Source organism: Pongo abelii, chromosome 11, assembly GCF_028885655.2.
Source record: "Pongo abelii isolate AG06213 chromosome 11, NHGRI_mPonAbe1-v2.0_pri, whole genome shotgun sequence".
Taxonomy (NCBI): Eukaryota; Metazoa; Chordata; class Mammalia; order Primates; family Hominidae; genus Pongo; species Pongo abelii.
In genome coordinates this window covers 106,455,202-106,479,790 of record NC_071996.2, presented here as the reverse complement: position 1 = coordinate 106,479,790, position 24,589 = coordinate 106,455,202, and the positions used below count along the sequence as shown (strand labels likewise).

The 24,589-nt window shown below is 37.0% G+C and overlaps 1 protein-coding gene across 6 annotated transcripts in view; it reads right to left on the bottom strand.

Moving 5' to 3' along the window:
* NBEAL1 (neurobeachin like 1) overlaps positions 1 to 24,589 on the bottom strand; it is a 206,050-nt gene that overhangs the window by 28,491 nt on the left and 152,970 nt on the right. For 4 of the 6 annotated variants that reach the window (XM_054549029.2, XM_002812769.6, XM_054549030.2 and 1 more), the window contains 8 exons: positions 22,587 to 22,682; positions 21,762 to 21,886; positions 19,363 to 19,503; positions 14,129 to 14,259; positions 11,263 to 11,372; positions 6,065 to 6,182; positions 4,278 to 4,375; positions 1,402 to 1,518 (listed from right to left, as the gene is read on the bottom strand). In XM_054549029.2, coding sequence (XP_054405004.1) covers positions 1,402 to 1,518; positions 4,278 to 4,375; positions 6,065 to 6,182; positions 11,263 to 11,372; positions 14,129 to 14,259; positions 19,363 to 19,503; positions 21,762 to 21,886; positions 22,587 to 22,682 — 936 coding nt within the window. Of the gene's footprint in view, positions 1 to 1,401; positions 1,519 to 4,277; positions 4,376 to 6,064; positions 6,183 to 11,262; positions 11,373 to 11,590; positions 12,223 to 14,128; positions 14,260 to 19,362; positions 19,504 to 21,761; positions 21,887 to 22,586; positions 22,683 to 24,589 lie in introns of those variants that run through there. The other 2 variants (XM_054549032.2, XM_054549031.2) reach the window with 2 other exon arrangements.

Sequence of the window (24,589 nt, the reverse complement as noted above, 5' to 3'; positions counted from 1 at the left end):
AATACAGTGGTGTACCCCATAAAACTGTTTAATTATTACATCAATTAAAAAATACAGTGATGCTTACTACAATATTGTTCATTTGAGTAAAATGTATTATAAAGCTTTAACTGTTTTTTTTTTTTTTTGAGATGGAGTCTCGATGTGAGTGCAGTGGCGTGATCTTGGCTCACTGCAAGCTCCGCCTCCCGGGTTCATGCCATTCTCCTGCCTCAGCCTCCCGAGTAGCTGGGACTACAGGCGTCCACCACCACGCCCCGCTTATTTTTTGTATTTTTTAGTAGAGACGGGGTTTCACCATGTTAGCCAGGATGGTCTCCATCTCCTGACCTCGTGATCCGCTGGTCTCGGCCTGCCAAAGTGCTGGGATTACAGGCGTGAGCCACCGTGCCCGGCCAAAGCTTTAACTGTTATAAAACTCATAAACATTTTTTACACTACATTATCAAAAAATTCTATTTTTTGATAATTCATTTTCCCATGGTATTGAATCTGAGAAACATGCTGCAGTGATACCGCAATGCAGGGCTTTACAAACTACAGCCTGTGGGACAAAGCCAGCCCACCACCTGTTTTGTAGGCGGTGGGTAAGCTAAGGATGGGTTTTATATTTTTAGATGATTACATTTTAAGTGGTTATATATATATCTACAGAATATCTTTGAGTTTGCCTTTTGGCCTGCAAAGCACAAAATATTTACCAGTTAGATCTATCTCACTGCTGCATACTTTTCAAATAACTTATTATTTGAAAAAAGAAAGAGTTTACCAACCTCTGCTGTATTGCAGAGACTGTTCAATGTATATTTTCAAACTAATCTTAGTAACTTTTTATTTTCAATTTTCTTTTTGTGAAGGGTTAATGCTATCTGTCCTAACCACATTCATAGGTATGAATGCATTTTATAATCACATTCTGAATTACTCAATTTAATATGTATATTTAAACATTTGAATTTTTTATTTAAACTCTTTCAATTACACCATTAACTACTCCTGTTTTACTAGACTACTCATTCTATCAGTTAACAATGGACTTATTAGGATCTATTTTATATATGAGCAGACATTATAATTAAAAGCTATTAAATCATTATCTCCATCTACATATCATCTCGATTGTCACAAGAAACATTTTAAGTCAAATTATTTATTCTTCTTTGTCAGGAAAATTTGAAGTAGATGAAAGAAAGCCAAGAAAAACAGTTCAGACTACCACTCAGCAGCAAACAAAAGCTTCCAATAAAAATGTTTTAAAAATCCAACAACAGATTATTACAGTATAATTTACTATCTTGAATTAAATATTATAATCCTTACTTCCCATTAAATAATAAAAGAACTTTAAAATGTACAGAATTTAGAGAAAACTCTTTTTGATATTACCAAGTAGGATATTACCTCTATAAAAAATGACTTGAGTTCAGGAAGGTGTTGAAACAGGTTTAGGGTTGAAGTGTCTATTTTGGTTGGCTTCTGCACTGCTTCTTCTGCTGATAATCTTGGAGGGTGTGGTTCCTTCAAAATAATTTTAAGGAAAAACAATTTCATATCTATATTATTAATCTCTCACTATGTTCCTTCATATACACTAGGCTCTAGCTACAATGAATTACATACCATGCATTGTTGACAATTACAGGCATTGGCTCAGACTATTCTCTTAGCAGAGATACTACTTTTTTCATTTCTTTGGAAACCCCACTTCTACTTTAAAGTTTTTCTTACTGATCTCTCCTAAATTTTTAAGTCAGAATGTATTATTCTCTTTTATTATTTTTTCTTGGCAAATAATTTATATTTTAATTATAATTTATTTCTTTCTATATTGGATTACATATAGTTGTTTATGGTCTGTCTTCCCCAACTAGGTTATAAGTGCCTTAAAGCTAGAGAAGCCTTATTCATTTTTGGATTTCCATACTAGACCATTATCTTACACATGTTAGATGCTTGGTAAAATTAAATGTAGTATTCAAAATTCAGAATGTATAATTTGGATGAATCTTTAATTCCTTGACAAGATCAAAATGTCAACACTGGCTGGGCATGGTGGCTCACACCTGAAATCCTAGCAATTTGGGAGGCTGAGGTGGGCAGATCACTTGAGGTCAGAAGTTCAAGACCATACTGGCTAACATGGTGAAACCCTGTATCTACTAAAAATACAAAAATTGGTCAGGCGTAGTGGTGTGCACCTATAGTTCCAGCTACTTGAGACGCTGAGGTAGGAGAATTGCTTGAACCCACAAGATGGAAGTTGTAGTGAGCCAAGATCGTGCCACTGCACTCCAGCCTGGGTGACAGAGTAAGACTCCATCTCAAAAAAAAAAAAAAAAAAAAAAGAAAAAAAGAAAAAAGTCAATACTACCAGAATCAAATTATAGGTACTGCTGCATACTTTTCAAGTAAATTTTGTTCTTCCTCAACTTTCATGTCAGAAACACAGAACAGCATCATCTATAAATATGAAATAAATGGCAAGTAAAATGAACATTTCAAAGGCACAGTTAAAAGGCAAAACAGAATTCTATCTAAAGTAAACTCTTGCATCTCTACAAAAAAATATTGATTATAGGCAATAGATGTGAAAGCTGTAAGTACTAAAATATTTAGCTTTTAGATCGGGCGCGGTGGCTCACACCTGTAATCCCAGCACTTTGGGAAGCTGAGGCAGGCAGATCACCTGAGGTCAGGAGTTCGAGACCAGCCTGCCCAACATGGCGAAACCCCGTCTCTACTAAAAATACAAAAAATTAGCCAGGTGTGGTGGCGGGCCTCTGTAATCCCAGCTACTTGGGAGGCTGAGGCAGGAGAATCGCTTGAACCCAGGAGGCAGAGGTTGGAGTGAGCCGAGATCGCGCCATTGCACTCCAGCCTGGGCAACAAGGGCAAAACTCTGTCTCAAAAAAAAAAAAAAAAAATTAGCTTTTAATAAATATTATTCACTTTATTTCAAATCAAAGGCTGATTTTTGTATCATTTTTATGACAATAAAAACTAATTAGCACCATTTGTAAAACAAAAAGAAAGGTAGAACAGGTGTGAAAATATGATAGCATCTATTTCAAAGCCCTGTGAAGCATTCTGTTTTAGTCTGTTACTTTCGCCTTCTGACTGTACCAGAAGGTAAGGGATAAAGCATTGACTTCACATATGACTATTCTGTAAAAACCAATGTTGGAGGTTCCAAGCAAACTGTTGCTAAGGAACAGTAAAAATTACAAAGCTTAGCCCAATTACTGTATTGACAGAAGTACACCTGTAAGTTAGAGCTTAGATACACTCTGTTGTAATAGCTGTGGCGATTTCAATTCAGTACTGTATTCAAGGGAGATACAAAGATGATTAAGAGAAAGTTGCTGCCTTTAATATATTTATAATGTACCGAGGCAAATGGATAAATGCACAACCTAAGGCAGAAAGTGTCCTAATTAGGTAGCAAATAAAGGCCCATAAGAACATGTTAAGAGATCTAGTTTAACAGGGGACTTACAACTACTCATTCAGAGGAAACATGGCATGCTAGAAAGGCTTTGGAGTTAGATGGTCAGGCATATAATCCTAGTCACTTTCTTGTTGTGTAAACTTAGAAAAAGTATTTAATTTCTCAAAGGCATTATAGGCTACGTAATCCTTTCTGTGAGTCTTGGTTTTAACTCCTAAAAAATGAGGATAGCTGACTTTTTACTATGAAGATTAGGTAAAGTACCTAACAAACACAGTGATTGCTTAAGAACATATCTAGTTAATAAATGATATTTTTTTTTGTGCATTCTACATCACTAAATTCATATACTGAAAAAGATCAAGACATCTTTGAAAACTAACATTAGATTAATTTCTATTAACCCAAACCTGTGTGTCATCAGGAAGATAATGATTTCATTTCCGATACCAGTACAGGGAAAGAAATGTATGCAGTAATATTTAATAATGTGATTCTACAATTCAAATATTCTATAATTTGATTCTTAAGACTGGGTTTGGGCTCTGGAAAGCAAGTGCCTTTTTGGGCAGATGTTAGCTATTAGAAGTTTTACATGTGGAATGAGTCCCAGTATGAGGACAGTTTTAATGGCATACCCTAATAGGTACTCAGTTTTTCCTCTTGGAAATAATATAAGACTTTCTGAGCAAACAGAAATCTCTCTGTGACTGAGAGTAATTGGCTATATATATGGATCTTGACTGCAATATTTTGTTATGTACTTAAATCTACTTCTTAAGTTGACTTAAATCTACTTCTTAAGTTGTTGATAACACATATGACTTACCTTTAATAACTGACAAGGTGTTTGCCCAAAATTATTAATCATCCCTTCTAAGGCTTTTCTTTCTTTCTCATCTGTTAAGGCATCCAGATCCACAGCTCCTAAAACCAGAAGAAGTCAACTTACTATAGAGTGAAAACAAATCAGCAAGCCACATCACTGATTAATGTATCAGGCTAATTGGGGTGTGTGTATGTGTGTGTGTGTGTGTGTGTGTGTGTGTGTGTATATATATATATATATATACACACACACAGTCTTGCTCTGTTGCCCAGGCTAAAGTGCAGTGGTATGATCTCGACTCACTGCAACCTCCACCTCCTGGGTTCAAACAATTCTCCTGCCTCAGCCTCCTGAGTAGCTGGGACTACAGGTGCATGCCACCATGCCCAGCTAATTTTTGTAATTTTAGTAGAGACGGGGTTTCACTATGTTGGCCAGGCTGGTCTTGAACTCCTGACCTCAGGTGATCTGCCTGCCCCAGCCTCCCAAAGTGCTGGGATTACAGGCGTGAGCCACCACCCTGGCCTCATTGGTATAGTTTCAATAAGATATTATTCCATTCTTCAATTTATAACATTGTGAAAGGATAATTTAAAAAAATCAGCAACTCATCAAACATTAAATATATATAAAAATTAGCTAAAATATTTTAAGCAATTGAAAATTAAATGATATTCTATGAAGGTTTCTATTGGGCCAGGGGTGGTGGGTCACGCCTGTAATCCCAGCACTTTGGGAGGCTGAGGCGGGAGGACTGCTTGAGACCTGGAGTTTGAAACCAGCCTGGACAACAAAGTGAGACTTCATCTCTCTAAAAAATTTAAAAAATTAGCTGGGTGTGGTGGTATGCCTGCAGTTCCCAGCTACTCAGGAGGCTGAGGCAGGAGGGACTGGTTGACCCCAGGAGTGCCAGGTTGCAGTCAACTATGATTATGCCACTGCACTCTAGCCTGGGTGACAGAGCAAGACCCTGTCACAAAAAAAAAAAAAAAAAAAAATTTCTTTTGCAAAAATAACAAACTATACTCAGAGTACACCTAATTGTTTTGGTCATGATAGCTAAACTCAAACAAGAGTAATAACTACACAAAAATACTGCTTTAAGTTATTGCTTGAAACAAAGGTTTCAAAAGGTAATATTCTGGTTAACTGATTATACACAGCCACACCTAATATGGATTGTTACACGAGTAGTAATTGGCTAAACTAGGTAAGTCCAAGCTTCTAACAGCCATGCAATACTTTCTCCTTACAAATCTATTACCTGAATGGATACAGTATGGCAAAAATATGCTCATTTACTATAAGTTTCTCATAACTTCACACTATTCACAATCTGTAGAACTATTAGTCTTCTTAAGGATTAGTAAAGAACTACTTTTTAAAAATCATTTTAAGGCCATCAGAAGATATTCTTGATTCTGAGCTAAATAATGCCATCATACGTATCACTTGAAGAATCTTTTATTTGTAACTTCAAAGGCCTTGTTTCAAATTCTGCTACTGTTTAATACTGAATATTTAATGTTTGACTCAACTGGATAGGACAAATATGTTAGAGATCAAAAACTTTTATGATGTTAATAAGTGACATTTATAATTAGATTGGCATATATACACTTAACTACTATTACAAAAAAAGCAGCGGTCTCTTAATCTTTCAAGTAAAAAGATGTTTTTAAAATGTAGTCTTTCTCATATTAAATAGGCTTCAAATAACTGTAAACATATATTAAACAACAGTTTCTATCAAGGTAAAGCAAGAGAAAAAGTGTATAGATTTATACCTTCATAACTACAATAATAGAAAACGTTGAGTGCCTCTACTGCAGCTGGTCCCCTCTGTTTATAGCCAAAGATCAGATCTATCCATTCATGAAGATGAGCTGAAACATATTCAGACTCCTAGAAAAATAATAAATTTAATAATTAATATAGAGATATCTTCCAACTACACTGTAAATTCAGTTCTTTAAAAAAGTAAGGATAAATGAAACATTTCCACACACAAATCTTTCTGGCAGCAAAATAAAATTATCTCAAAATAATGGCAAGCATTTATTCAATATCTACTACATATATTAACTATTCCTATCTACTATAATGTAGATATATTTATTAATATTAACATATGCGTTTCCTAATAGGCAAATAAAATACAAATATGCTTATAACAGCCCAAAAACAACAAAAGAGCTAAAAGATAGATATGGAATGCATCTCTGTGGTAAAATTTCCATTGAAATAGTTGTCTAGAAATTCAATTCAAGAAAAAAAAAAGATCAATTTAAGGAAACAATGAAACCACATTTAGGTGGAAAAAATGGCTGCAAATCATTCTCTCCCTCACAATAACCACTTATTAAGAGGAGGACAGGGTGGCAGGTAGAGACCTCCTGTAAATTACTAGTGATAATTTGAAAGACAGTGAGGAAATTGTTATTGGAGACAGGAGAAAATGGGACTCATGTTTCAGTTATACGAAAGAAAGAATGAACTCATGAATTTGGGTATACAGACTTCCAAACAGTACATTTTAAAGTGCCATTTGGTTTCTTTCAGATGCCTATGATAAAGTGTGACAGCAGTAAGATGGGTTAAAAAGTGAACTATTTGATTTTTTTTTTTTTTTTTGGGACGAAGTCTCTTGCTTTGTCGCTGAGGTTGGAGTGCAGTGGCGTGATCTTGGCTCACCGTAACCTCCACCTCCCATGGGTTCAAGAGATTCTCCTGCCTCAGCCTCCCAAGTAGCTGGGATTACAGGCACCTGCTACCACGCCCAACTAATTTTTTGTATTTTTAGTAGCAATGGGGTTTTACCATGTTGGCCAGGCTGGTCTTGAACTCCTGACCTCAGGTGATCCACCCGCCTTGGCCTCCCAAAGAGCTGGGATTACAGGTGTGGGCCACTGCACCCAGCCAAAAGTGAACTATTTGATTTGTAAGCACAATTTAAAGAAAATATTAAAAAGCCAAATATTGCTGGGCTTAAAAATAAAAAAAAAAAAAACCATTGCAAGAGCCAGGCATGGTGGCTCATGTCTTTTACCCCAGCACTTTGGGAGGCCAAAGCAGGCGGATCGCTTGAGCCCAGGAGTTCAAGACCAGCCTGGGCAACATGGCAAAACCCCCTCTCTACAAAAAATTAGCTGGGAATGGTGGTATGCATCTACAGTCCCAGCTACTCAGGAGGCTGAGGTGAGAGGATCACCTGAGCCCAGGAGGACATGGCTGCAGTGAGTTGTGATAATGTCACTGCACTCCAGCTGAGGGACATTTCTCAGTCCCGGGATCTCTACAGGGCAAAAACTCTCAAAATGAGAAATTGCCTAAGGCAACTATCAAATCAGAATGTCCCCAATAAAATATGGTCTTGGATAAAAGTTTAGTTCAAGGGTTTGGCTGTAAAATAATCTGTTGAGATCTCAGAAAGATTTAAGGTTGTGCCCCACAGACCCACTCAACTAGAAAATAGAGTGTCTAGGAATCTTAAGAACATTTTTCCATAGTAGCCGCCCATCCAGCCCAAAGTAGAGAAGGGACTGTTTGGTAATGTTGAATGGCTTTTGTCTAATAGAGCTGACATGTAAGAAACCTATAAAGTTTTAAGTGGAATTAGACTAGTTTAGAGTAAAAGAGAGAAACTGTTTAAAAAAGAAGAGAGACCTTTGGCTTTCAATTCACTGTGGTTAGGAAAGAGGCTGACAAAGATACTCATGTAAACAAAGTTTTATTATTTATTTATTTATTTTTATGGAATAAAAAGAATGACTTAGTGGGGAGCCAAAAGCTCAAAGGTAGAACCAAGAGCCACTGAGAACCTCTCTCGGGAAACAGGACTGGACCCTAACAGAAGATCTGAGAGCATGTCCTTACTGGAATTCTGAATTGCTATAAACCAGTATTTGTATTTGTGACTGCTAGGAGCCTCTTGCTTTTCTCCTCCTTTTGAATGGGAATGTCTGTTATAAGTTCTCTTATCCTTTCATACCACTGTTGTTATATGGGAGCAAATAACTTGTCTCTTTAGTTCAGGCTTCAGATCCAAGAAGAGCCACATCTGAGTAGTCTCATCCACACACAGACTTGACTTAGATAATGAGATACTGAATTTTAGGCCTCAAGCCTTAATGCAGAATAGCAAACTACTGTCTGTGGGTCAAATCTGAGTTGCTGCCAGATTTGTAGATTAGTAGTAGAACACAGCCATATCCATCTGTTTTTGCAGTACAATGGCAGAACTGAATAGCTGTGACATAGATCTTATGACCAACGAAGATTTACTATCTGTCCCTTTACAGAAACAATTTGCCAATTCCTTCCCTAATGAGATGAGAGTTTTAGGGGAAGCGTGTCTTGAGAGGAAGTGAATATATTTTGCATGCAAGAGGAAAATAATTTGTGACCAGAGGGCAGAATACATGTTGACTTAAGATAGCTACAAATTCTTTCTCACTCTTAGCATTGAAAGATGGAGCTCAATTTCCCTCCTCTTCAATCTGGCATTGATACTGTTACTGCTTAAACATTACAAAGTGGCAGAAGTGATGCTATGAAGAAAGAGTGGAAGCTTCCACTTTCGGGGAGCACTTAGGTGCCAGGTGAGGAGTCTGACTACCCAGTTGGAGAGGAGATATCCTGAGATTACATGGAGAGGGAGAAAAGCTAGGATCCTACCATTTTGATGCAGCTTTCAGATGACTCCAATCCCAGCTGCCATATGACTGCTACTAACTGCATGAGAACCTCAAGCAAGAGCAACAGAATTCCTCAGTTGAGGCCAGCCAACCCACTGAACTGTGGGAGATGATGATAAAATGGCTATACTTTTTTTTTATTGTTATACTTTAAGTTCTGGGATACATGTGCAGAACATGCAGGTTTGTTATGTAGGTATACACGTGCCATGGTGGTTTGCTGCATCCATCAATCCGTCATCTACATTAGATATTTCTCCTAATGCTATCCCTCCCTTAAAATGGCTATACTTTTAAGCCACTGAATTTTGGAACAGTTTGTTACTCAGTAATACATAACTGAAATATATAATTCTAATATCTTATTAATAGGGTTGTGAAAGCTGTATGGATAAAGATGGAGTCCCTTATGCCAAAACCTAACAAAATCCAGTGGAGAGGCCATCAAGGAGGAGCTCTTATGCATACATGCCTACATGCCTACAATAAAGACTATGACAAAGACACTCTGAAAACCACAACTATACACCAAGAATACTTCTGCAAGGATGTCTGCCTAGCAACTGCCTGTTCAACCTTGGACTAATGCCATCCTTGTTATTAATCCGTGTGGTCAAGGATAATTGTTTCAAAACAACTTATGTAAACTTCCTCACTTTACTTTTAAAAACCCTTGCCTTCCTGGGTACATCTCTGGTCCCTAATGGTTCACCAGGGCACAGGTATTATCAGACTGCAATTCATCATTCATTCCCAAATAAACTCTTTTTTTTTTTTTTTTTTTTTAAGATACAGGGTCTTGCTATATTGCCCAGTCTGGTCTCAAAATCCGGGGCTCAAGTGATCCTCTCGCTTCAGCCTCCTAAGTAGCTGGGACTACAGGTGCACACCACCCACACTTGGCTAAACTCATTTTTGCTTTTCTAAATTTTTTCTAAATTCCTTATTCACGCATAGGGTTAAGGCTTACAAATATTATAATCAAATTCTGAATTTTATAAATATATACTTATTTTATAAACATATAATGATAAAAAATGTTTCCAAGTACTGGCTTAATTATTTTCAGAGTCCTCCAACATTTCAGTTTAGGTAAAGAATAAAGTGAGCTACTGTGGGGAAAAGTGGAGCCATCAACATCATCTGCAAGATAGCAACACAATAACCAATGTTAAACTAACCCTCACTAGTCCTTCAATTCCAAATTAGGAAATTTAACTAAAAACTAATGCTTTATTTATTTATTTATTTTTGAGATGGCTTCTCGCTTTGTCTCCCAGGCTGGAGTGCAGTGGTGCGATCTCAGCTCATTGCAACCTCTGCCTCCTGGGTTCAAGAGATTCTCTTACCTCAGCCTCCTGAGTAGCTGGGATTACAGGCACCCGCCAACACAGCCAGCTAATTTTTGTATTTTTAGTAGAGATGGGGTTTTGCCATGTTGGGCAGGCTGGTTGCTAATTCCTGACCTCAGGTGATCTGCCCGCCTCGGCCTCCCACAGTGCTGGGATTAGAGGCGTGAGCCACTGTGCCCGGCTTTTTTTTAAAGTGGCATTTAGGGTTTAGCTGTCTTTTTTTGTTTGTTTGTTTCTTTTTTTTTGAGACAGTCTCGCTCTCTCGCCCGGGCTGGAATGCAACGGCGTGATCTCAGCTCACTGCAACCTCTGCCTCCTGGGTTCAAGCGATTCTCCTGCCTCAGCCTCCTGAGTAGCTGGGATTATAGGCATGCGCCACCACGCCTGGCTAATTTTTTTATTTTTAGTAGAGATGAGGTTTCACCATGTTGGCCAGGTTGATCTCTGAACTCCTGACCTCAGGCGAGGCTTTGGCCTCCTTGGCCTCCAAAAGTGCTAGGATTACAAGCGTGAGCCACTGTGCTTGGTTCAGCTGCCTTTCTTTTAGAAGCTTAGTGAAATCTTTCAGAGAAAACAAAAATGTACTCATCCTTGTTAGATTTGAAATAAATGTGAAAACTGTAAAACACCAAAGTACACCAGCTTGGTGACTGGAACATTTACATATACAGTAGACGGACATTTTACAGAGCTGAAATGTTTAATATTTTGCTATATATATATATATTTATTTATTCATGGTACTATACTATAGTCTCACTATATCAGAAGATTCATATCCTCAAAATAAATTCCTATATTGTACTTTCTAAAGTCAACATATATAATAGATTACAAATTAATCTAGAAAAATAATTAAGTCAGATTATCCCATCCTCTGGAAAACACATCTTTTATCTTATTATTCTGTCTAATAACTAAATGCAAAAGTCTTACCAAAGCTTTCCTATGCTTAAAGATGAAATCTTCAGCTGATTTAGCCCATTTGGGGAGAATGACATCATTTACTAATTCTTTGGAAACTTGTAGACGACCCAAGTTAAATTCTAAGACATGTAAAAAGAAAATGTATCAAATCATTTTAGATTATAATAAACGAAGTAAAACAAACAATAATGAGGGCACATTCCTACGTAAAACATATTTTTTTCTTTTAAAATTCTTATCTATTGGAGTACATACCAGTTAATTAAAAAAAAATAACTAGTTTTAAATTAGCTATTATAAGGTAAATTAGAGTAAGAATTAAGTTGTTAAGCAAGAAAAGTGGGGGAAACTATAGCTACAACCCTTATTTTAATCTGACCAAAATGCAAAATTAAGTTTTCTTCTTACACTTAAAATAATGAGAGGGACACAGTCCCTCACAGTAAAATACAGCTCCTTAAAGCTTTTTGGTGTAACTCATACCTTAAACTCACCTACTGGAAGAGTTATATTTGTCTGGTGGAAGAATAATATATTTACATACCACTATTCTAAATAGATACTTGCATAATAAAGATTTGCTCATATGGTTAGAGCATGGCATTTTGATAAAATTTCCCCAAATATGAGGTTTTATTGTTTACACAACGTGGCAGGGGAGAAGGGGGACTGTTAACACAAAAGAACTTCAAAAAAGAAGGCCTTAAAATACCAGTATGCTGCCTTAAAATACCAGTGTATCACAAGTTGGAGAGGAGTTTAAATGTCATAAAATGACAGGATGCACAGGGTCTTTGGTTTTATGTTAAACCCATCACAGTGTAGCAGATAGTATTCGTTGCCCACCTGATAGTCATTCCCTCTTTTTATTTGCTAGCAGAACCTTTATTTCATTCAAGTATCCATCTCTGCCCTATATTTCATGCCCATTCCAGGTGACTGGTCTAAGGGTTGGTATATGACCCAGTTCTGGAGAGTGAGGAGAAGTTATGAGAAAGAGTTTCTCACTCTTAAGAAAGGACACAATGGATTAACAGCCTCACTTATTTCTACAATACTGTTGGATCTGCCTATGATGCCTAAAACTGTGTTAGGCATTTGTGACCATGAGAGGAAGTAGACAAAGCCAAAATACTCAGAATGGCAGAGTGAAAATACAGAAAAAAAGTTGGCGCTGATGATGCTAAGCTATCTGAAACTACCATACCTTAGGATTTTTATTATGGGAAACACTAAAATTTCCTTGTTTGCACAATTTTGAGTTGGTTTTATTAAATTTCTTTTCCCAAAGGCTTTCTGTTTTTCTTTGCTTTTTAAATTTTTTATTCTTAAAGGCATTCTAATCGATACATTTGCTTTCTCCCAAACCGCTCATTTCAAAGAGGCAATGTATAGCTAGAAGTGGAGGCCATCAGGACAATTGTGCTAAAGATAGCAACTAACTCTGATATAAAATGTTAAAGAGTACCTTAAGTTCTCTATCCAAATGTAGTCTGCTCATCCCTCCTATTCTACATACTCTGCTTTAGGAGAATCCAGTCCAACAGCTGACTGAGAGTTTAGGATCGGACTCAGACAACAGATTCACCTCATTTTCTCAAAGTCACCAATTCTGACTGCCTTACTGTGATGCCCTGCCTCCAGCAGCTTGTTCCAGAGCACATGGTCAAAGTGACATTAAGCACTGGATATGTTCTCCACAGTATGACAAATAATTGTACTGAATAAATGAAGGGTCAAACATTAACATTACATGTTAGGGCAGGGAAAAAAGTTGGTAATAACCCTTTAATACTGTGGAACCTCCCTAAATAACACCAATAGTAAAAATATTGCTAATTTCCTTATTTGTACTAAAAAGTAAATATAAAACTACCTCACAGAAAAAGGATTTGGACATTTAAAAAGGTATTAATATTTAACTCCATACTTCTCTACTTCAAAAACATAACATAAATTTTCAAATATTATAGTAACTTATACCCTGTCATTTTAATTTGCCTACTCTTGCATGCTCTAAATCAGGAGTTACCAAATTTTTCCTAAAAAAGTCAAAGAATAAATATTTTTGGCTTTGTGAGTGATATCATACCTGTTGCAACTACTCCAATCTGCCACTATGCTTACTTTGAAAGTAACCTTCTATGATACAAAAATGAATTGGCTGGCCAGGCATGGTGACTCCCACCTGTAATCTGAGCACTTTGGGAGGCCAAGGCAGAAGGATCACTTGAGTCCAGGAGTTCGAGACCAGCCTGGACAACAAAGTGAGACCCCCATCTCTACAAAAAAAAAATTGTGGGCATGGTGGTGCAGACCTGTAGTCCTAGCTACTCAGGAGGCTGAGCTCAGAGGATTGCTTGAGCCCAGGAGGTCAAGGCTGCAGTGAGTAGTGATCACAGCACTGCATTCCAGCCTAAGGGAAAAGCGAGACCCTATCTCAAAAAAAAAAAATTGGCTGGCTGTGTTCAGTGAAACTGTATATACAAAGACATGAGTTTGCCCATGGAGTTGGTTAATAGACCTGTAGTCAGCTGATGGTTAGTCTAAATCCTCGCCTTATCTAACTCAAACACTTTTAACCTAAGTGGTATATATAGCTAAAATAGCATATGGTCATTTTTGCTTCCCTAGTAAACACTGCAGTCTGATAAATTCTCTTACTGATTCAAATTTGACTCCTTTAGCTTAGTTCCCTATAGCACTTCCCTGGAAGGTTAAGACTCACAGCATTAGTTCAGCCCTGTCACTAAGTAATCCATAGACAGAATGAATCTTAAATAATCTACAGGATATTACAAAAATGTCCTGAAAGACATTTTGAGGCTCCTCCATTGGGACCTGCTAGTCAAATTTTTAATCCTCTATTTCTTACGATTTTGATTTTCCAAAAACTCTGGGAAATAGAAGAATTCAGGAATAAGTTCTTTAACATCATATGGATTATCCATAAGAGCTTGCCACGTAGCAGGAATAGAATGGAACTGTCGATCTGCACAGTCAAACCTGCATGTAGAAATTAAAAGAGAACGTAAATATTGAATGAAATCAACAACAAGACATGAAACAAAACTTTTAAACTCCCTTCAGGGTTCCTAACGATCAGAGGTACTGTTTTCTGAATCTTCCTCTTTAATGCCTACATGTACAATTAACTCTCCTTATTATGATAATCTCTATCTTTCATATTGTGTTGTCAGGAACTAAATACTCTAATTTTAATCACCAGTAGCACCTTAGTTGAACTAGTTGAAAACCAAATCATACTGGAGAAAAATTTCAAATAAATTAAATATAATCTTGAGAGTCTTTTTAGGGCTGGGTGCGGTGGCTCATGCCTGTAATTCCAGCACTTTGGGAGGCCGAGGCCGAGGCGGTGGATAAACTCAGGTCAGGAGTTCAAGACCAGCCTGGTCAACATGGTGAAACCTCGTTGCTACTAAAAATACAAAAATTAGCTGGGCGTGGTGACACACACCTGTAATCCCAGCTACTTGGGAGGCTGAGCCAGGAGAATTGCTTGAGCCCGGGAGGCAGAGGTTCCCGGGAGATGGTGCCACTGCACTCCAGCCTGGCCGACAGAGCAAGACTCTGTCTCAAAAAAAAAAAAAAAGAAAGGCATTTTTTCCTGAATAAAATTTATTATAGAAAGTGAAGGTTATTTCAATATTTGAAAATCAGAGTATAAATATGATTATAAACATTATAGTATCAATATACTTGGTTAATAGATCTATAGGAATGCTGCTGATTTAATCACTGATATATAAATATTTTTACAAACTCTTCCTCTTAAAACCAGAGAGTGAGTTAGGGAAATAACTTTGTGGCTAAAGCTTTTATGTTTTACTTGCATAATCTATTGTCTTATTTTAATATTATTTAATTCTCAATTAATTAATTTTACATATTTACTTATTTTAGAGATGAGGGTCTCACTGTGTTGCCCAGGCTGGAGTGCAGTGGCTATTCACAGGCACCATCATAATGTGCTGCAGTGTCAAACTCCTGGCCTCAAGAGATTCTCCCACCTCAGCCTTCCAAGCAGCTGGGACCAAGAGGCCCAGGCCACTGCTCCTGGCTGAATTTTATTTATTTAAATTTAATCAAGGGCACTGCGTCTATAGTAGCTGAATGAAGCTCAAGTGGATATGCTGCAATTGTATTATGCTTTCCCTAATAAAACAACAGTATAAATCCCTTCTGTTATATTTCATTTGATATTGTTTTCCTGGATTTATTAAGTATTTAATGGCCTTGAGTCTAAGGTAAGGCTACGCTACAAGGAAAAAAAGTGACATTAATGACCTATTTGTCTCTTGTTTTTTACACCTATTTAATCTTGGTTTGAAGCAGAGCTGATCTTAACAGAATTTTGAATTTAATTATGATTTATAGACATCTGACCATCTAAAACATTTCAGTATATAGTATATTCAAGAAGAGGTATAGTTTTGAGATAAAATTAACATATAAATTGCTCGTTTTAAGTGGACAATTCAAGGGTTTAATTCAGTATATTCATAATTGTGCAACTATCATCACAGTGAATTTTACAACATTCTCATCACTCCAAGAAGAAATGTTGTATCTGTTAGCAGTCACTGCCCATTCACCCTACTGCCACCCCTGGAGACTGCTAATGTACCTTATATCTCTATGCTTACTTTTATTTCATTTTGCCTATTCTGACTATCTGTGTATTTTGGACATTTCATGTAAGTCATGTAATATGTGCCCTTTTGTGTCTGGCTTATTTCATTTGGCATAATGTTTTCAAGGTTCATTCATATTATAGCATGTATCAATACTTCATTCCTTGAATTCATTCATGGCCAAATAATATTCCATTGTATGGATATATCACATTATTCATTTATCAGTAGATGGACACTTGTTTGCTTCTACTTTTTGGTTATAAATTATACTGGTACGGCCAGGTGAGGTGGCTTACGCCTGTAATCCCAGCACTTTGGTAGGCCAAGGTGGGCAGATCACTTGAGATCAGGAGTTCATGACCAGCCTGGGTAATATGGCAAAACCCTGTCTCTACCAAAAATACAAAAAAATTACTTGAGTGTGGTGGTGCACACCTAGAGTCCCAGGTACTTTGGAGGCTGAGGCAGGAGAATGGCTTGAGCCTGGGAGATGGAGGTTGCAGTGAGCTGAAACTGAGCCACTGCACTCCAGCCTGGGCGACAGAGTGAGACTGTCTCAAAAAAAAAAAAAAAAAAAGAAAGGAAAAAAAATGGCTGGTATGAACATTTATGTACAAATTTTTGTGGGCATATATGTCTTCAATTATCTTAGGTATGTATCTAGAAGTGGAATTTCTAGGTTATACAGCAATTCTATATTTACCTTTTTTTTTTTTTTTTTTTTTTGAGATGGAGTATTGCTCTGTCGCCCAGGCTGGAGTGCAGTGACATGATCTTGGCTCACTGAAATGTCCGCCTCCCGGGTTCAGGCAATTTTCCTGCCTCAGCCTCCAGAGTAGCTAGGATTACAGGCACCTACCACCACGCCCAGAAAATTTTTGTATTTTTAGTAGAGACAGGGTTTTACTATGTTTGCCAGACTGGTCTTGAACGCCTGACCTCAAGTGATTTGCCTACCTCAGCCTCCCAATGTGCTGGGATTACAAGTGTGAGCCACCACACCCAGCCGTCTATATTTAACCTTTTGAGGAACTGCCAGACTATTTTCCACAAAAGCTACACCATTTTACATTCCCACTGGCAGTATTTATAAGGGTTCCAATTTTTCCACATGCTCTTCAGCACTAGTTATTATTTGTCTTTTTTATTATAGCTATCACAGTGGGTGTGAAGTGGCATCTCACTGTGGTTTTGATTTGAATTTCCCTGATGACTCATGCTGTTGAGCATCTTTTCATGTATTTACTGAATATTTGCATATCTCCTTTGAAGAAATGTTTATTTAGATCTGTTGTCTATGTTTTAATTGGGTTGTATTTTTATTATTAAGATATAAGAACTCTTACCCCTCCCTCTTTTTTTTTTTTTTTTTTTTTAAATAGAGATGGGCGTCTCACTATGTTGCCCAGGCTGAACTTGAACTCCTGGGCTCAAGCAATCCTTGTGCCTCAGCCTCCTGAGTAGCTGAAGTTATAGGTGTGTGCCACCTCACCTTGAGTGTAAGGGTTTTTTATATATTCTAGGTACAAATATATAAAAGTCCCTTATCAGATATAGTTTTCATTTCTTTTCCTTTCTTTTCCTTTTTTTTTTTTTGAGATAGAGCTTTGCTGTGTCACCCAGGCTGGAGAACAGTGGTGCAATCATGGTTCACTATAGCCTCGACCTCCTGGGTTCAATCTATCCTCCCACCTCAGCCTCCCAAGTAGCTGGGACTACAGGTGCACACCACCACACCCGACTAACTTTCTTTTTTTTGTAGAGATGGGGTTTTGCCTTGTTGCCTAGGCTGATCTCAAACTCATGGGCTCAAGTGATCCACCTGACCTGGCCTCCCAAAGTGTTGGGGATTAAAAGCATAAGCCAACATGTTTGGCCAGTTTTTACTTTCTTGATGGTGACTTTGAAGTATTATATAATCTATTTTTGAAGCTTTGTAAAAAAATAATTTAGTCATAAAATTATTAAAAGCTGAAAAGACCTAGTTATACTTTATTGAATTTTTTTTTTTTTTTTGAGACAGTTTCACTCCTTCACCCAGCCTGGAGTGCAGTGGCACAATCTCAGCTCACTGAAACCTCCGCCTCCCATGTTCAAGCGATTCCCATGCCTCAGTCTCCTGAGTAGCTAGGACTACAGGCATGTACTACCATGCCTGGCTAATTTTTTTGTATTTTTAGTAGAGACGGGGTTTCACCATGTTGGCCAGGCCAGGCTGGTCTCGAAATTCTGACCTCAGGTGATCCACCCACCTTGGCCTCCCAAAGTGCTGGCATTAGAGGTGTGAACCGCCACACCTGGCCTACTTTACTGTATCTTATGGAGAGAAAAGTATCTTCTATCAGATACTTACTTTGGGAGGCCAAGGTGGGTGGATCACTTAACATCAGGAGTTCAAGACCAGCCTGGGCAATATGGCAAAACCCCATCTCTACCAAAAATACAAAAAAATTACCCAGGTGTGGTGGCACACCACACCACACGCATCTCAGTGAGCTGAGATTGCACCACTGCACTCCAGCCTGGGTAAAGGAGTGAGACTCTGTCCCCCCACCCCAAAAAAAAAGATGCAATAAAGTATAACTGGATCTTTCCAGCTTTTAATAATTTTATGACTAAATGAATTTTTACAAAGCTTCAAAAATAGATTATATAATACTTCAAAGGTCACCATCAAAGGTTACATGGTACATGTAAAATCTGGGGATGTTTAGTGATCTTAGGGCCAGAGTCTCTTCTTGAAAGCCAAGGCTTATTGTACATAAACAGAAATAAGGAACCCAGGCTAACTGTGAAAGATAAAAGCTACATGGAAAGAGAACAGAATAGGCAATATTTACGTAGCTCTGGATTGGGTAGAGAAGGCAAAATGGTTGTTAAAGAATAAGGCAACATGGAGACAAAACATGTATAAGTAGGGACTATGTGGTGGATTTATTGAGGAACAGAAGATTCATGGAAAAGCTGGTTTCCTTAGGATTAGGAAAATGTACAACATAGGTAAGTTATAATACCCACAGTGTAAATACAGTGGTATCAAAGACTTGTTTGAGCTGCCGTAATGATGTAAGAGTCTCTTATTGCTCCTCCTTCCACTCCTCATGATACATATTTTTAGGACTACATAGGCATAGGCATTGGATTGGTTTGACTCTCCCGTGATGCCTTAGATTTAGCTCTAAATCAGATCTAATTATAAATCTCTGGTAGATTCCTCAAAACAGTAAGAATCACAAAGGTACACTGGGATAACACTGAAAAAGGAATTCTCCTTAAGTCACTTGTGTGAGTCAGTTTGAGTGACTCATTCTCAAACTAGTTTATTTTTAGCTGATCAAAATTTAATACAGGAGAATAAAAAAAGACATGTTACACAGTACATGACATGAAGGCAAACAGTTTTCAACACTAACATAGTCATAAAAAAATAGCTTATTTACTCAAAACATACCTTCCACTCTGAAGTTGGATGTGGAGGGTGGTGAACGGTTCTACACGAATGAGATAGTGCATGACCCCCGCAGAATTTGAATAGTGAGTACCATAGTGAAACTTATCAATAGTTCCCATAGGATCCTCAAAATTTTCATATCTGTGGGGAAAAAATCCTAAAGTTTTATAACCACAATAATAAAGTACATAAGGGGGCTTAAGTTTGTATTTTATTTCTGAAAATACAGTTTTTAAAAAGTCCATCCTTCTTCATATGCCTCATTATCAAACTCTGTATTCATATTATCACACCAAATTAGAAAATGAAAAAAGTGTTATTCCTTAATACTTTTTTCTGAAGAACAAAATATCATAAACACTTAATTCTGGAATAGTTTTTATTTTTATTTTATTTATTTATTTATTTATTTGAGACAGAATCTTGCTCTGTCGCTCAGGCTGGAGTGCAGTGGCACGATCTCGGCTCACTGCAAGCTCCACCTCCTGGGTTCACGCCATTCTCCTGCCTCAGCCTCCCGAGTAGCTGGGACTACAGGTGCCCGCCACCACGCCCAGTAGAGACAGGGTTCCACCATGTTAGCCAGGATGGTCTCGATCTCTTGACCTCGTGATCCACCTGCCTCGGCCTTCCAAAGTGCTGGGATTACAGGTGTGAGCCACCGCACCCAGCCTGAAATAGTTTTTGTTATGCAATAATAATACACGTTCATTGTAGGAAAATTAGAAAATAGAGAATCAAAACAGAAGAAACTTAAAATCAACTACAATTCCACATCCCAGAGATAATTAACACAAATTTTTTGGTGAATATCTATCTATCCTAATGTATAAATTAATATACAAATATTTTTTACATAAAAATGCTACATATATTGTTCATAACAATATATTTTTCATTTAACAATTTTCATTTAACAATTTTTCATTTAACAATTTTCTACGGACATCTTTCCAAATGACTGAGTAGTCTATTTTTAACAGGTACATAATACTGTATAGATGTACCACAATTTAACTATTTCTTTACTTTTCAGACACTTAGATTGTTTCCTTGTTTTTTTTTTTTTTTTTGCTAGTATAAAGCACTGTGATAATTAAACATCCTTTTGTGGCCAAGGTAACAGGAAAAAAAAAAAAAAAAAAAAGGAAGAACCAGTCAAGAATTGTGAAAATTAATACCTAGAAATCTAAAGGTAAAAGAAAAAAGATATACAGTGATTCTTCAAGGTCTATCACTGATACATGCATAATTGGTCTGAATGGTGACATCTGAATTAGTGTGTATAAAATCTAAATAAGAATAAAAGATTTTTGTAGGCCATAAACACTGAATTTCAAAAACCAAAATAGTAATGGGTTCATTAAGCTGGGGCCAATTTCCTTTTACATACTAATCATTAATATTCAGGGGAATAAAAAAGTTTTCAGGTCAAAGCCATTTGTATCTACAATGCAAAAATGTACCACTAAAATGTAAAACAACTTGTATCTTTAATTACCAATAAAATAAGTTATTTATATGAGTGTTTCCTGTAGAACACTGTTTTAAAAAATTACAAAACCTTCTTTTGGTTATTATCAGAAAAAAGTTTGACTAATGGCAGTGATGGTATACATATATACACAGCAAAGTTCCACTGGTAAATCAAGTCAAATCAAACATTAAACATCGTAAAAATCCTAGGGAAGGTTTGCAAAGAAAAAGTAGAAAAAAAAAGTACCATCAACTTTCATATCAATCTATAACTAAGTTAATTTGTAAAATAGTTTTGTCCTTATTATTAGAATTCAAAACTCAAAAGTCATCCCTAAGTTCACAGGGAGAAAAAGGGAAATTAAAATCAGGTTATTCTGTTGCCTGTGGGCAGCTTGTCTTGAAAAAATTAATTGTGAGAAGTTGATAGGGTAGATCATAAACAGAACTATAAAATTTTCTTCTTCTTATCAAAATGACATGTTCTAAATTGCCCCACATTCTCTCTTCTTTATTCACATTATTACTGAAACACATCAGTATAAGTTGTATATCTACCCAAATATTACATTAAACAGATACTTTAATATGTTTGATTATTAAGTTATAAAGTTTAAAACATCTGGGAAGAAAAATTTCAAGAATTTATTACTCTTTAGCACATACTTATTACATGGTAAAAAGAAATTCTGAGCAATATCAATTTAAATTTGGTGATGAAGGGAAATCAACACAAGTATAGTCAAGATTTCTGAAGGGCAAACAAGATATTTTCAAGAAAACTTAGTGAAGTAATTATCAGACTCTGATTATCAAAAGTAGTAGTACGGTAAAAAAAAAAATTTTTGGTTGGCCATAGTAAAAAATCAATACAAATTCAAAGAAGCAATGTGTATTTTACAAAAGGAATAAGAAGCACTTACTTTTCTCGCATAGCTTTGGCATTTTTTTCATTAACTACCCCAATTGGTTTGGAAAGATCTCGAAATACAGCAGGGTTATTAAGGTCCAACTCTTCCGAAGTATAATCTTGTAAAATCCAGGGAAACTAAAAGAGCCATAATTTACAATTTAGACATTCCTTCCTAGAGAAGCTAATATCCTCATATCTAATATCAAATGGTTATCTAAAGACAAAAATGGACAGTCTCTAAAAATATTTTTTCCCTGTCGTAAATATCCATTCATCTTTAGTTCAATAACCAGAAGCATTATTTCCTATAATTCCACTGGAATCTTTTCTTTTTTTTTGAGACAAAGTCTTGCTCTGTCGCCCAGGCTGGAGTGCAGTGTCATGGTCTCGGCTCACTGCAACCTCTGGCTCCTGAGTTCAAGTGATTCTCCTGCCTCAGCCTCCTGAGTAGCTGGGATTACAGGAGTGCACCACCACACCCAGCTAATTTTTGTATTTTTAGTAGAGACGGGTTTCACCATGTTTACTAGGCTCGTCTCAAACTCCTGACCTCAGGTGATCCACCCGCCTTGTCTTCCCAAAGTGCTGGGATTACAAGCATGAGCCACCGTGCCCGGCCCCACTGGATATTTTCAATGAAGTGAAAGAAAAAAGGCTTTTATTTAAATTAGTTTTCATGTTTATATACTTTTTGAAAATAACTGGGTAGAAAACATACAGAAAGGCCAAAGTGTTTTTCTATTTTTTAAATAAAAAATAAGTATCATGTATATACTTTTGTGATTTATAAAACCGTAGGGCAATTCCACATTTATAAGGTTTATGCAAAACTTACCACAGGATACTGTGCAAGGTCATTATAGGTTCGTCCTGCCATTGTATTTATTTGAATGAGGTAGTCAAAATTTGATATCTCTCTGTTTACCCATTTCTAGACAGCACAAAAAAGAGCAATATCAAAATTTAAAAATCTACATCTCTTAGACATTGGTAGCTATTACCAACAGTACCAAGAATGGGCTAAAAAAAAAAAAAAAGGTACAACAGGGAGATAAATCAATATACTTTTCCTAAATTTACTACTTTTAAAATATTGGTCTCTAAAAAAGGAACAGAAAATTCAATATAAATCTTATACCACAGTCTAGAAGGTCTTGATAAAAATTCTTTCCTAAAAAAAAAAAAAAAGACTTGTCTTTTCTTCAATTAAATGTTTTATTTGAATACCTTACAATTTTTATTTTATTTATTTATTTCAGAGAAACGGTCTCACTCTGTCACCCAGGCTGGAGTGCAGTGCAGTGAAGCAATCATAGCTCATTACAGCCTCAAGCTCCTGGGCTCAAGCTATCTACCTGGCTTAGCCTCCCAAGTAGCTAGGACTAAAGGTATGCCCTATTACACTGGCTAATTTTTTAAACTATTTGTAGAGACGAGGTCTTGCTTTGTTGCCCAGGCTGGTCTCAAACTCCTGGCCTCAACTGATGCTCCTGGCTTGACCTCCCAAAGCATTGGGTTTATAGGTATGAGCCACCATGCCCAGAATAAATGTCTTAAAATTTCACATTTTATTTTATTATTTCATTTTTTAAATTACTTTTTTATTTTTGAGATGGAGTTTCACTCTTGTTGCCCAGGCTGGAGTGCAATGGCGTGATCTCAGCTCACTGTGACCTCTGCCTCCAGGGTTCAAGTGATTCTCCTTCCTCAGCCTCCTGAGTCGCTGGGATTACAGGCACCCGCCACCACTTCCAGCTAATTTTTTGTATTTTTAGTAGAGATGGGGTTTCACCATGTTGGCCAGGCTGGTCTCGAACTCTGACCTCAGGTGATCCACCCGCCTTCGTGCTGGGATTACAGGTGTGAGCCACTGCTTGTGGCCTAAAATTTCAAATTTTAGAAGGACTATTCCACTTAGAAATTTTTGTTACAAATTGAAATTTTCATAAGTATGCATATTAAAAAACAGTATCTTGATATATTAAAACTATCCAACTATTTTAATGAAACATTACATTAATTATCCTCAGAGGATACTTAGGTGTAGCACAATTGTTCTTGAGTGCCAAGTTGAGGGATCAGCACTTAAAAAATAAAGTTTATTGCAGAGGCAACAGGAAACGTACTTTATTAAATAAAACTTTTTCACTGGCAATAGTAAAGAACTGCAGATGGGTCTTGAATAAGGGCAACACTTAAGAAAGATTAATGTGTTTTGTGGGAGGAAGGAGAGAGCCAGGAAGCAAAGACCCCGATTAAGAGACTACGAACAGTCCTGGAAAGCGAAAAACAATAGCTTTCCTTTGCGTCCTGGCAGAACAAATCCCAGTGACACTGGGATATAAATAAGAATATAATTAATGAGAGCATTAATTCACTTTGGCTGGTAGGAGAATTGGCATTTTTTGGCCCTTTCCAGGCCCTTTTTCCCTTTTTTTTTAACCTCATGCATTGATTATTTTTATTATTAAGATTTTAAAACCCATGTTATTATTATTATTATTTTTTGTGACAGAGTCTTGCTCTGTCGCCCAGGCTGCAGTGCAGTGGCACGAATCTTAGCTCACCACAACCTCCGTCTCCCCGGTTCAAGCGATTCTCCCGCCTCAGCCTCCCGAGTAGCTGGGATTACAGGTGCGTGCCAACACGCCTGGCTACTTTTTGTATTTTTTAGTAGAGATGGCGTTTCACCATGTTGGCCAGGCTGGTCTTGAACTCCTGACCTCAGGTGATCCGCCTGCCTCAGCCTCCCAAAGTGCTGGGATTACAGGCGTGAGAAACGGCACCCAGCCCTATTTTTTAAAAACAGAAAATTATTGACGGATATACCCATGAACT